The sequence below is a fragment of the Lacerta agilis genome, chromosome 17 (genome assembly GCF_009819535.1).
Source record: "Lacerta agilis isolate rLacAgi1 chromosome 17, rLacAgi1.pri, whole genome shotgun sequence".
NCBI lineage: Eukaryota > Metazoa > Chordata > Lepidosauria > Squamata > Lacertidae > Lacerta > Lacerta agilis.
In genome coordinates, this window is record NC_046328.1 from 543,338 (window position 1) to 556,902 (window position 13,565).

Below are 13,565 nucleotides of genomic sequence, written 5' to 3' on the forward strand. Positions count from 1 at the left end.
AAGCTGCAGCCCTTGCTTTGGTGCATCACACAGGGGACACAAAGAGACTGTTCAATGTTAACTTTCAGGTTAATGACGCAGTACCTCAGAGCCATGCAAAGTTTCAAAGTTCCTGCATGGCCACTGGCTTCAAACTGCGTCACACTTCCAAAACGTCTAGCACACTTCAAGCTGCATTTCAAAAGTCCCTTTTTCATCTTGTCTTCAGAGCAGCATTTGCAGCAGAAAAGCAAATACAGCAATTAGCATTTGTGTTTAGCTCTGGCAATAAATCAAAGCATCTTGGCTCATTAAAGTAAGATTTGTTGCTTTTAAGGGCTCGCAGCCTGGAGAAGTTCCTCCCATCCTGGCTGAGAGCCGGAAGACAGACTGCGTAGCAGACTGATACAAATATCACATTACACAGAGAAGTCCGGTACAAAAAACCTGGATGTATGCAGTCATCTGTGACGCAGGACGCACTGCTGAGCTTTTATTTTAACCCTGAAAGCTCACACGCTCTTACACCCCCTCTCATCCTGCATCACAGGGGCAGTGTAAGGAATCCCTTACGCCAGAAACAGTGTATCTGAAGAAGTGTGCATGCACACGAAAGCTCATACCAGGAACAAACTCAGTTGGTCTCTAAGGTGCTACTAGAAAGAATTTTCGATTTTGTTTTGCCAGAAACAAACCATTAATAAATTCCCAATGACAATGGAAATTTAAGGGTTTGGTGAACCCATCTGCCAGATTTTCCTGGCTTGGACAATAACTCAGTTTTACCAATCCTGTCTGGACACTCTCGCATACATTCTGGAACCGAATGTCCAAATGTTTGGTGCGTGCTTTGAACTGTCCTGTCTCTGCCAACTTCAAGCAGGGTTGGTTGTCTCCCCAAACTGTGATGGGCAAGCAACACTCCCCGTTGATCTCTTGGACTAAACATTTGTAAAACTGCAATTCCCTACAGACCTGCAACAGCGTACTGTACTCGGCCTCTGTAGAAGAAAGAGCAATAAGACTTTGCTTCTTGGATCTCCATCCAACCAGAGCATTTCCATACTTCACAACTAACCCAGACACTGACTTTCTGTCCTCCAAATTGGCCCAATCAGAATCAGACCAGCAAGTAAGCTGTGCTTCACCTGCTGCTGACAATTTGAGGCACAATTGTCTGGTACCCTGTAAGTACTTAAGCACTCTCTTGATGCCCTTCCAGGCATGCACACTGGGCTGTGCAGCTTCCCTGCTGAGCAGATATACAGCAAAGGCTATATCTGGTCTGCTCCACTGGAAAAGATACAACAGACTCCCTAGAGCTGACTGGAACACCTCGGGGCTCTGAAACTCAGTGTTCCCCTGACTGACTGTCCTTAACGAAACAAGTCTCCATGGGTGTTCTGACACTCGCAGACATCCTGAACTTTTCAAGCAACTGCTCAATTTTACCCTCCTGACTCAGCAAGAAACTCCCATCTTCTGTCCTGTCAATCCTGACACCTAAGTAAACCTGTACTGGCCCTAGTTCCTTGAGCTTAAAATGCTTACTAAGCTCCTGTGCAAACCTTTGCACGTGCTTCTCTGTCCTCACAACACAAATGATATCATCAACGTAACAAAGCACAAGAGTCTGCTCCTGGCCGGATCCCGCCAGGTAAAGAGAACTGTCAGCAAGACTCCTCTGGAACCCCGTGGTTTCCAGAGCTTCATGTAAACACGAATTCCAGTTCCGGGCTGACTGTTTCAGACCATAGATAGAGTTGTGTAACCTCCAAACAACACTTAGCTCATCGCTCTCGAACCCTGGTGGAGGTAGCATGTACAGAATCTCCCCCAAAGGCGAGTTCAGATAAGCAACGTCAACATCGAAATGATGGACTACAAAGCCCCTCTGGGCTGCAACAGCTAACAGTGAGCGTAGAGATTCACTCCTAGAGGTTAGCGCATACACCTCGGTGTAATGCAAGCCTTCCCTCTGTGTGAAACCTCTGGCTACTAACCTAGTTTTGTACTGAGGTTTTCCAGTTGCTGTGGGTTTAAGCCTAAACACCCAGCGACTGCCCACTGCACGCTCGCCCTCGGGCAGCGTTACTGTGGAGAACACCTTCAGCGCCTTCATGGAGTCTTAACTCTTTCTCCATTGCTCTGAACCATTTGTTGGCCTCAGCCTCAGGCAATTGTTGAACTTCCTCAAAGCTCTCTGGCTCACACTGAGCTATACAAGCCCACACACTAGTGGCTGTATATCTGTCAGGTAGTATCCCTTTCATGGTCCTCGGACCGCCGAAGCACTGGCGCAGGAACCCCCTCTGACCCTGATGTGCTTGTAATTGGCTGTGTCACTAGCCTCAGGAGATCCATTGCGCGATCTGCTGCGCTTGCTCCAGGCTCCTGGATCACCGTCAGGAGTAGACCTGCTGCGCTTGACCAGTCTCCCAGCCCTAAACACTGGAGACGTGGGTGCAGTCTTAGGCTCTCGCTTAGGAATAGCCCCTTGAAGCGCTGCACCCTGGTCATGGCCGGGAACTTGGCCCGAGCCACCAGCAGGGCCTGGTGCCACAGCACCACCACCACCACCTGGGGCTGGGTCCACCCAGACCACCACCACCTGTTGCCAAGGCACCTGCAAGATGACGTGAACCAGTTCCACCTCTGCCCCCACCCCTGCTTCCTCTCCTTGAAGTCCCACACTTGGCAGAAGCCCTTATCTGGTTGCCCTGGGCAATGGCCTTGGGACACTGGTGACATAGATGGGAAGCAGTATTGCAGAGATAACAACGCCTCACAGCTCCATAGGCCTGGACAGTGGAAGATTCCTCTGTTGACTGTCGGCTCCTAACTGCCCCCCTCCCACTCCTGGGGAAAAGACATTCTACCTCAGCAGATTGGCCCTGCTCCTTCAGCCTGTGATTTTGTTCATCCAAGTCCTTCAGCTACCAGTTCCATAGACAAATCTGCAGGCCTAATAGCTTCCAGTGACAAGCACAAAGGCTTGTGCTATAGGAACTGTCCAGCGAACTCAGAAGCGTATACACCTTCTGCTTAGGTGTGTAATTCATGCCCAAAAGTTGAAGCTTGTGGAACATGGCTATCAGTTCCTGCATTATTATTATTATTATCTCCCTGCCTTGGTGCTACTTTTCCTGCTCAATCTGGCATCACTTTGCAGGCCATAAAAATATTGGCATAGACATAGCAAGCCCTTAAAGGATTAAACAGCTGCAGCCCTTGCTTTGGTGCATCACACAGGGGACACGAAGAGACTTCTGAGATGCTTAGCAAGGTGGGCCGGTGGATAGCAGAAGGCAAGGGGGTGAGGAGGGATTGCTTGATGGGAAGGGATGGAGAGGCCGTGAAAGGTGTCCAAGCAGAAGCTTGTTTGGGGTCTTGGTAGGGTTTGTCCCTCATTGCAGAGGGAATACACACACACACACACACACACACACACACGGCTAGTTCAGTGGCAAAGAAGCAGAGCTGTGCAGGGAGAGGATGGCATTAGTGTATTGCATAGCTGTCAACCTTTCCCTTTTTTGTGGGAAATTCCCTTATTCCAGCCATAGCTGGAATAGGGAGAAGGTTGACAGCCTCCCCAGAAGAGAAGGCAAAAAAGGGAGGGTTGACAGCTCTGGTATTGGAGTATCTTTCATGCTGGCCCAGCCTTTGGTGGTGGTGGCCCCCGTAGTGGCACTATTTTGCCCTTTTTAATAAGGCTGTGCTCCCCATGTGTACATACATTCTTGGGCAACGTTGGATCCAGAGCACCTTGAGTGGGCCTCCTAACCTGGAAGAGGCAGGACATACAAATGGATCATTATCTTTGGCAGCACCTGAGCTTCTTAGTACCCTGTGCAAAGTAGAAAGGGCAGCACTCTCAGGGCAAGGGGCCCTCGGCTGCTTTGGGCCCCTAACAAATGGCTCTCCTGACCACCCTAGTCTGGAGCCCCCCCCTCTCGGGAGCCCCCCCTCTCTCTGCCCCACTCTCCCTGTGTCTGCAAGTAAGAAGGGGAGTTCAAAGTAACCAGGAAAGTCACCAAGTCCTGCTATAGCTTTATAGAAATGTCCCTGCCTATCATTCCCAGTTCTGTACTGGCACTTATGCCGACAGAGACATTCACACATTTTCTCTCTTCTTCAAACATTTGGGTGGGGGGTTAATTTTGATATGATGACAATAGGAACAATCTTCTATATAAAGAGTGGCTTTGTGGTTACAGCACTTTAATACTGTATCTGACCCATTCTTAGCTCAGGTGAAATAAAGGAAGGCAAGATGTGAAGGAGACAGCCTCATATATTTATTTAAGAATTAATAAATAAATCTATTTTATTTTTGTAAATTACAAATGAGATAATTAAAAGGCGGCAAATTCGGGATTGTTGCCTATAAGACAAAAGCGCTCTAACGAGGTTATATTAATGGAGCTATCTGAGGTCTGCAAATTAGAGAACAAAAATTACAAGACACTTTTAAAAGGTCCCCAGTAGACCACTATAAAATCTTCTCCAATATACTTTGTGGTTCTCTGTTATTTCCACAGATTTCACCCTTTTACCACAGGGAGTGTTCAAACAAGGGAGTCAGAATTGTCCAAACCTGGCAAATAAATGCACACGCACACACACACACACACACACACACACAAAGTGTTTCACGGAGAGCACTTGATTTGGCAATAACAGTAGCAAGCAATATGCTTGGATAACAGAGCTCCACTGTTGCTGGTTGCAAATTTTCTTCTCCTCGGAGCAACGGGAAGCAATTTGCATCTAAAGGAGGCAAAGAGGAAGGCAGAAAAAAGTTACTCCTGGAACTCAATACCAAAGTATTGATATTTATTATATTGATGCCACTGCCGCCACCCAAAATATATAAGTTTGGGATTACAAGGCAAAGCTTTCAGACATACCCCCCACTCCTAATTTTTATAAATTTAGGGAAGCTGAGAATTAAGAGAAATAAGTTCTACTACCCTGGCAAGAAGATCTGCTCACCTTCTCAAATACATACCTGGAAATTACTAGCTTTGTCAGTGAAAAGCTGTAGTATTTTGTGCACCCTGCAAAAAGACACAAGGCAGGAAAAAATAGCATATTATTTGTGCTCTTTTTACACTGGGAACTCTGCCTTTCTAAACTTGGCCAAGGAGGAGCAAAGTTAGTCTGCCAAAATATTAAATCAACCCACTATATATCATGTGCTGCAGAATTTATATCTCAATTAGAAAAAGTCAAAGCTGCCTGAAAATGTGAAGAATTATACATTTGACCATGATGGAGCTTTTTCTTTTTCTTTTTACAAATATGTGTAATTAGAAGAGAATGAAGGGAAGAGGAATTTCCATGGGAAGAGTCCCAGATGATCTCCTAAACATGGCTGCAATTCAGTTCCAAAGTGCAGAACCCTGAGATCAAGGCATGGGGAAAGAGGACATTTGCCGTTTCCCTTCAGTAGCTGGCCTGGGAGGGAGGGCCCAAAACATTCCTGGGTCTTTGGGGGGATGAGCATAGAGGCAACAGAGAATAGAGCAGAACAGATGAAGAAAGGTGACTGGGAAAGGGGAACTCACCTGAAGGTGTCCTTTCAGATTGGCAGGCGTTTTAAAATCCCCATTAAGAACCTGTGCAAAGAGCAAAAGGTCAGGTGAGGCCCCTGTCTGCCCAGTATTTCCACACCTCTGATTTCACATTCAACTCTCACAGAGTCCACCTCCGCTCTGAATGCTGCTCTTTGGCCAAGGCATGAGTGATTACTCCTGCAGAAGGTCTCTGTGCAGTTGGGAAGCTGGCTATCCTCAATAATGCTGCCCCATTCTGGACTCTAGTCAATATTATGCAATTAGGACAATAAATGCTGCAAATCACAGAATGGAAGGGAAGTGAACTGGAGAAATGGGGAAAGTGGGAAGAGGCTCTTCTTGACCAATAGGAAGACACCTTTGGCTGCTCAAAGGAACACAGAAGAGCTCAGATAGAGAACAATATGCGTATCTTCTAGCTTTGAAAAATGGGGGTCCTTCAGCCACTAGGATGCTGGGAATGAGAGACAAGCACTTCCCAATTCTGCCCAAATTAACACAACTGGAATGTTTAAAATATCAACTCAAGCTACAGATGTGAAGGCCTGGAAAAAAACCGGAAAAATTTGGGGGGGGCCAGGTTCCCCCCGTTCTTTTCCTGAAGCCTTTTTTGTTTCCCCCCGAAAAATTGAAATAATAAAAAATAGATTATGGAATGTTTTATTTTAACATGATGAATAAAATATTTTAAGATAAGGGGTTCAAATATTTTATAAATCATTTCTAAAAATTATGTATGGTATCAGATTATTCTAATTTCTGTGAGGACAAGCAAGTCCTAGGTTACAAACTGAACTCTCCAATGAATAATTGTTACTTCTGGATTTTTAAAAAATTGTTTTGTGTTTTTTTTTTGTTCCACATAAACTAGTAAACAGTTCAGGAGATTGTTGCTCCATTTGTTACAAATTCAAATAAATATTATTTTAAAAGCAAATTTTGTTTGTAATAATTGTTTGGATACACTATATTTTTAATATGCTAGTTGTGATAATTTTATGCCCATTAAAATTGTCCATAGTTATATTTTATGTTTCTAAAGTAACAGAATGACTTTCAAACTGGAAAAGAAAAAGAAATGCTAATGTAGCATTATTTTCAATTTCCCCCAAAATTTCTGGGTTAAAAAAAAAACAAAACCCGGAAAAAAACGGGTTTCTTTCCAAGCCTCAAAATTTCAGAAAATTTTACATCTCTACTCAAGGCTACCAGATCAGTTTGTGTTGCAGGGAGCTTAAACCACACACACCACAAATCTTTAATATACTTTAATGGGGCGTGTGTGTGTGTGCTCCATTCTTGGTAGCCTAGGGGATTAACCCGTTCCCTGATCTAGACTGTCTCTGAAACTACTGGCATGCGTTTTTACCACTGCAGGGGCTCTTTGGATCCTTCTGGGATATGAATCAGATCAGTGTAGCTGCTCTGATCACATTCAGGAAACCTTTCCCTGCCACAGCAAGTGCTTAATTACTTATTAATCATTCAGCCCGGACACTGAGATCCAGCGCCGAGGGCCTTCTGTTGGTTCCCTCACTGCGAAAAGCAAAACTACAGGGAACCAGGCAGAGGGCCTTCTTGGTAATGGCGCCCGCCCTGTGGAATGCCCTCCCATCTCATGTCAAAGAGATAAACAACTACCTTACATTCAGAAGACACCTGAAGGCAGCCCTGTTCAGGGAAGTTTTTAATGTGTGATATTTTCATGTATTTTAATCTCTGTTGGAAGCCGCCCAGAGTGGCTGGGGAAACCCAGCCAGATAGGTGGGGTACAAATAAATTATTATTATTATTATTATTATTATTATTAATTATTATTTATTTAAACAGGAGTTCTGATCACAAATCTTCACCAGTACATTATCTTACAGCCCTAAGAAGAGTAAGAACTTTTGCTGCCTTTCTTGATATTGTACTAGTTGTTTCCCTTTCCTTGAACAATGAAGGCTTCGTGCTCTTTTTTTAAAAAAAATCACGTTCTCGAGCAGAATGCGATGTCACTGAACTGCTGCACCATAAAGGCAAACTTTAGTAATGCTAAAAGTGAGACAAGTTGATCTGCTACAGGATCTTTTATCGCATGGCATAGATCTGGTGGAAACCACACAACCCATCTCCCGTCACCTGAAGGATGACCGGCTTAGTGGCACTCACCCTGTGTGTGTTGTTGATCACCAGGGGGTCTGGATTCCCATAGTTGGGTGGGTTTGCATAGGGGTCGTAGCCTAGCCTGGCCAGCATGGGGGCAATCTGAGCCATGTCCTGCAGCACATCTGCCGGGATGTGCCCCAGCCACTTTGTCAAGGCCTCTGTGTTCACTGGCTTGATCACCTGGTCCGTGGATCGCTCAATCCTGCACAATGGCAAGAAAACAGTAAGAACCGGCTAGAGCAGAGAGGCAAGGGATGGCACCTGCTCACGTTCTCTCTTGATTTCTTCAACCTTCCAAAGTCCCTAGTTTTCGCTGTGAGGCCCTTGATCTGCTTCTCTTTACTGCAGCCATTGCTAAATGACAACAGAAGGCCACAGCAATTGAGCCGGAACAAAATTCAGTGTACAAATGGAAGTTTAAGCCTAGTGCTCAGTTTAAGCTTTAAAGGCAGTTCATCGCTTCAATTTAGAAGTTTTTTAGCATAGGTTTAGGCAAGAGCTAATTTTAACAAGCTTGCATTCATAGGAGGTGCTTAACTATCCGATCCCTCCTGTCATCACCACTGTCTCTGGTCCACAGCTGAGCCACGTGCCCTTGTTGCAACAAGGCTCTCTTAATCCCCACGGCTATATAAGTTTAAAGTTGGTCTGCAAGGAAGCCCAGCTCTACAAAGCAAGAGGCTGTCCCAGGCAGGGAAGCACCCAGGAAAACACTAAAAAAGGCCAGGTGAATTAAGCACTTGTGAGTTTAGCAACAGACCAGGAGGTCACTCCACACTGAGCCCTGGAGGGAGGGGAAACAGCTATGAAGCTAGAAAAGTAGCAGGGCTGGAGGAAAAGTAGGGTATAAATTAAGTAAGTCAATACAGGGACGCTTTGAGAGGGACTTTGCCTCCCACAGCTCCTGGTGTGCGAGTTTTAAAAAATGAGTTTCCCCTATGACTTTCCTTGCTAGTCACCAGAGCTAAATTTGCAGCCCCCTCCTGCAGTTGTAGCAGAGCAGCTTCCCTGGGCCCCACCTGGAAGACAGATGGAGCTCTCCGTCCCTCCCCTGCCAGGTTCTCAATGGGCAGGAGCAGGGGCATAGCGAGGGGGGCGTAGGGGGTGGTTCGCCCCGGGTACCGCCCTGGGGGGCGAGACTCGGGGCGGGGGCCCACCCCTGCGATCGGCGCCTCCATAGCCGAGCCAAAAACATCGCTCGGTGCACAACAACATCTGGCTTGCTTGCTAGCTTGGCCGGCCACCGCCTGCTTCCCTTTTCCTTTTGTTTTTCTTTAAGGGCTTTTTTCAGCCCCGGGTGGAGCTGTGGCGCTGAGGCGAGGGGCGGGCCAGCGAAGTGTCACGCTTATGGCTGGGCGTGACGCCCTTCCTCGCTGGCCCACCCCTCACCTCTGTGGCTCCGCCCAGGGCCAAAAAAAAGCCCTTTAAAAAAACAAAAGGGAAGGGAAGCAGCCACCGGCCAAGCGAGCAAGTGGCTGCTTTCCTTTCCTTTCCTTTTGTTTATTAAGGGCTTTTTTTGGCCCTGGGCAGGGCACCCTGGGTGGCCAGGTGGCTTCCTCCGCCACTGGGCAGGAGAGCCCTTCAATCGCGTTTGAATGATCTGTTGCAAAATCTAGCTCAGTGCTGTCTCTGCTGGCTGACGGAGGCTCTCCAGGGTTCTGCAGGGGGGACTTTCTCTTCCCTCTCTGGAGATGTCATCAGCAGAGACGGAACCTAGGATCTTCTGCACGCAAGGAGATGCTCTTAAGACTCAGCTGCACCCTATCCCATATTGTGTGTGAACTAAGGCGTGACAATTCCAGAGATGACGGCCAGTGTGGCAGAAATGCACACATCTCCTCCTCCCCACATCTCAAGCACTGCAGCGAGGCTGCAGCACAGACACTCACTTGGAAAGGGAGACTCCGCCCGGCTTCCCAATCAGCTCCTCGTGGTGCAGGACAGCATCGCTCCAGGCGATGTCCAGGAATTCCATGATGGCCTGCATCGTTTTTTGGGGGTGCAGGACAAGCTGCTCATAGTAGATGGGGAGGCACCGCGAGAGCCCAATCTCCAAGCACTGGGAGTGCATCACCTCAATGGCTTTGTTCCACTTGATCAAGCAGTCCCGGTAGCTGCGGAGGTCAAAGCCAGCAATGGTGACTTTCCTGGTGATCATGGAGTGGACGGAGGCCCGGCCATCACGCACCATCAGGAGGAACTTGGAGTTTGGGAAGATGCGGGAGAGGTACAGGGAGGACTTGAGCGTGAAGGGGTCTTTGTTGCAGAGGTACCTGGCTGGCTCTCCATGCTTCGCAATCACCTCCAGGATGAAGGCCTGCATGGCGGCATCCAAGACTTGGTCAGTCACCCCAGCCTCGTCCAAGCGCATCTTCTCCCGGCCAGATTTGGACCAGGCTTGGCGCATGGCTAGCACACGCGGAATGATGCGCGTCTCCTCCCCACAGCGTACTTCCGGGTGAGCGTCCAGCATGGCACGCATCAGTGTAGTCCCGCTCCGGGGGACGCCACCAATGAAGATCAGAGGCATCTCCTTGCTGTAACGGTATTCCACCCGGTTGGAGTCCAACATCACCAGCTCCTCATTCTCCGGGCGCATCAGTCCCCGGTTGGCACCTTGGCCCAGTATGTGCTGGCATTGCAGCATCTGTTGGCCCAGGTGGGCAGAGACCATCAGGGCAATGGCAAAGCCCACCCCCATAAGCACCCGCCTCATGGTCACCCGCATCCTCTCCCCATCCACATGGGCGCAGGATCCGGAGGTGCTCTCCCCACTTTCAGCATTCGGAGGATGGAAGGCCAAGCCACAGACTCCCTGGAAAGGACAAAAGCCAACCATTCAAGAAGGGGATGGATACTTGTTCACTGGACATTTAGCTCAATATTTTCATTCCATTGCATTGCTTTATGGGGAGAACAGGAGAGCCAAACTGCTTAGTAGGGGTCCATCTAATTTAGTTTTGTCTACACTGACTGGAAAAGACCCTGATGTTGGGAAAGATGGAGGGCACAAGGAGAAGGGGACGACAGAGGATGAGATGGTTGGACAGTGTTCTCGAAGCGACTGGCATGAGTTTGGCCAAACGGTGGGAGGCAGTGGAAGACAGGAGTGCCTGGCGTGCTCTGGTCCATGGGGTCACGAAGAGTCGGACACGACTGAACAACTGAACAACAACAGCACACTGACTGGCCACATGACCCAGAAGCTGTCTGTGGACAAACACCGGCTCCCTCGACTTATAGAGCGAAAAAACGCCGCAACCCCAGAGTCATCCATGACTGGACTTAACTGTCAGGGGTACCTTTACCTTTACCTTTTACACTGACTGGCAGTGGCCATCCAAATTTTCAGAAGAGCATTTCCCCCCAGTACTACCAGAAGGTGCCAGAAATGAATCTGGGACATTTTGCATGCAAAGCAGGTGCTCAACCACTTTGAATGTTCTGGACCTTCTCCTCATCCAGTTCTTACACTCCCCCAAGGCAAACTGTTGATAGACCCCTTGAACTCTGTTCACTTGGAGGGAACCACTCCTGGAGCCCCCGTCTGAGCCAAGACTAGAGCCTTCTTCTTGAGAAAGTGGGACCCCCACTCAAATACCTCTGCCCAGCCAGGCCCTCTGGCTCACAGCCAATGCCCCCCTCCCCCGCACAGCAGCCTTCCTCTCAATGCTCCACTGGGCCTCCGTGCCAATAACCAAGCCAGCTCCAAATGGCTTCTGGTAGCTTTTGAGCGTGATCAAATATTAATCTCACAAAATGTGTGTGGGGGGGAGAGAGAACAGTGGGAACACGCCGGCAGAACCATCAAAGATTCATGCACCCACTGCCAGCACATGGCAGCACATCCATTACGGCGGCCAGGTGCTCACCTCGGTCTGGGAAGTTCATTTTGCAGCTGGCTGGCTTGCTAGCTGCTTCTTGCTCTCCAAAAACACCCAGGCGGGAGAGATTCTCTGTGCTGGGGAGGGAGGGAGGGAAGAAGGACAAGGTCAGTCAGATGCTGAGCAGGGAGGGCCTTGGAGCCACAAGGAGCAAGAGATTCCCCTTCTTAGCAGCATGGGTGCCGTTTCTCAGCAGCGGTCAGCTGGGCTCCTCCACCACCCACCCCAAGACACGCAATTATGACACAAGCTCACACAAAAGCAGGTTGCATCTGCAACAACAAACCGAGTGCTGGGTGTGCAAACAAGCAGCCGTGTTGTTGAACCATTTATACACAGCTTAACCATCAGGGATGGAGGACGTCCAAGGTTGCAGGACTGCAGCTCCCAACATCCTGAGAGCTACAGAGGCTCCACAAAATTATGCATCCAGTCGAACAGACATAAATACCCTGCTGCTGTTTATGTGATCATGTCTCTCCCAAGCTGGAAGAAGGACACAAGATAAGAGCCCCTCATCTTGCTAGAGATCATTCTGAAGGCCAGATTCTGCCATGATGCCCTCGGTCGCTTGGCAAGTGACCAGGGGGATGTTACCACATGCTAGGCGGCCGGCGAAGGAGTAGCAATGTGTGGCAAAGTGTAGCAAAAAGTGTCTTTATCCTACAAGAGGCAATTTTTTAAAACACACATCAAATTTCCACTTGAGTTAGAACTGGAGGCAAATAACTATTGTCTAAATGGCTCATTATTGGGGCTTCTTTACAACTACAGATTCACTCCAAATGACCCAAGGCAATCTAAATGCTTTTGGTGGAAACTACCCCAGGTTAAAGTGTGGTGTTGGCAGGCACTGACTTGTCCCCATCTTAAAGAAGGGACCCTTCAAATGTGCAGCCCACAGAATAAGCCTGTTGCCATGACAACCTGGGGCAGCCATATTATACAAAGTGAGGCAAAGCGAGGGACATAAACATCCCTTGAAGGGCTTCAGCCGTGAGCAGCTTTCCCTCCTCTTATTTATAGATTCGCACACGCACAAATATGTATAATATGACTTAAGGGGGGAAAGGCCTGTCAGCAGTTCAAAGAAGAAAGTTCCTCTTTGCAAGCTCTGAGAAACCTGCTCTCATCCACTTAGCCATTGTGTTTAGAATAGCACAAAGCAGCTACATCCGGTGTTGTTTGTTTCGCTAAATGTTGGGAATACATGTGGAATATAATCAAAAGTGGGTTTTTTATTGTCATCTTATGTTGTGAATCACCCTGAGATCTAAGGGTATGGGGGTACACAAATTTAATAAATAAAAATGAAATAATCAAAAGCGAAATGCTCAACAAAGGTTTATTATTAATTTCCTAAAGGTACATTGAACCAACTAGTAAGTGTCTGGAGGGCACCATTTTGGCGAAGGCCAGACTCGCACCCTGATGGCAATCATCAAGGCAGCACCAGCATCTTGATTGTAACAAACTCGCTCTGAAGCACTGGAGGTCATTCCGATGTGACAGCAACCAAGCATGTGTTCAGCTCAGAAAGAGGGAAGCCTTGGCTAACAGCCTCACTCACAAAGTACCTGCACAGGCTCCACAGAGACGGCAAGAACCACAATGCATTGAAAAGCACAAAGGGCACAGGTGGAAAGTGGTGGGAGCCACCCGGAAGATCCAGGGGGTGGGGAAGTTGCCCAAACACATCTTCGCACAGCCGCCTTCTGTTGTGTCCCCCTCTATCCCCTACTCCCAATTCCCCATCACTTGCTGCTTCCTGGCTCCTCCTTTTAACTGGAGATGCAACTGGGGCATCATCATCATCATTATTATTACTACTACTACGGTATTATTATATCTTCTATACTGCCCTTCATCCGAGAATCACAGGGTGGTTTACAATTTAAAAACACAAAATTGGTGCCCATGGGAGCTTTCTTCTCAATAAAAACAGCAATGTCAGGGGAGCAATTTTAAC

At 48.0% G+C, this 13,565-nt stretch overlaps 1 protein-coding gene across 2 annotated transcripts; it reads right to left on the reverse strand.

Moving 5' to 3' along the window:
• Positions 1-4,258: 4,258 nt before the first annotated feature.
• On the reverse strand, positions 4,259-11,673 carry TPST2 (tyrosylprotein sulfotransferase 2). 2 transcript variants are annotated; one of them, XM_033174589.1, is made up of 6 exons: positions 11,585-11,673; positions 9,602-10,527; positions 7,716-7,914; positions 5,553-5,603; positions 4,994-5,042; positions 4,259-4,752 (listed from the first exon to the last, which is right to left on the reverse strand). In XM_033174589.1, exons 2-5 carry the CDS (start codon positions 10,438-10,440, stop codon positions 5,013-5,015), a joined length of 1,119 nt encoding a protein of 372 aa, XP_033030480.1. In that variant the 5' UTR covers positions 10,441-10,527; positions 11,585-11,673; the 3' UTR covers positions 4,259-4,752; positions 4,994-5,012. The 2 variants fall into 2 exon arrangements, with proteins under 2 accessions (XP_033030480.1, XP_033030481.1); XM_033174590.1 differs by lacking the exon at positions 5,553-5,603.
• Between the last annotated feature and the right edge of the window lie 1,892 nt (positions 11,674-13,565).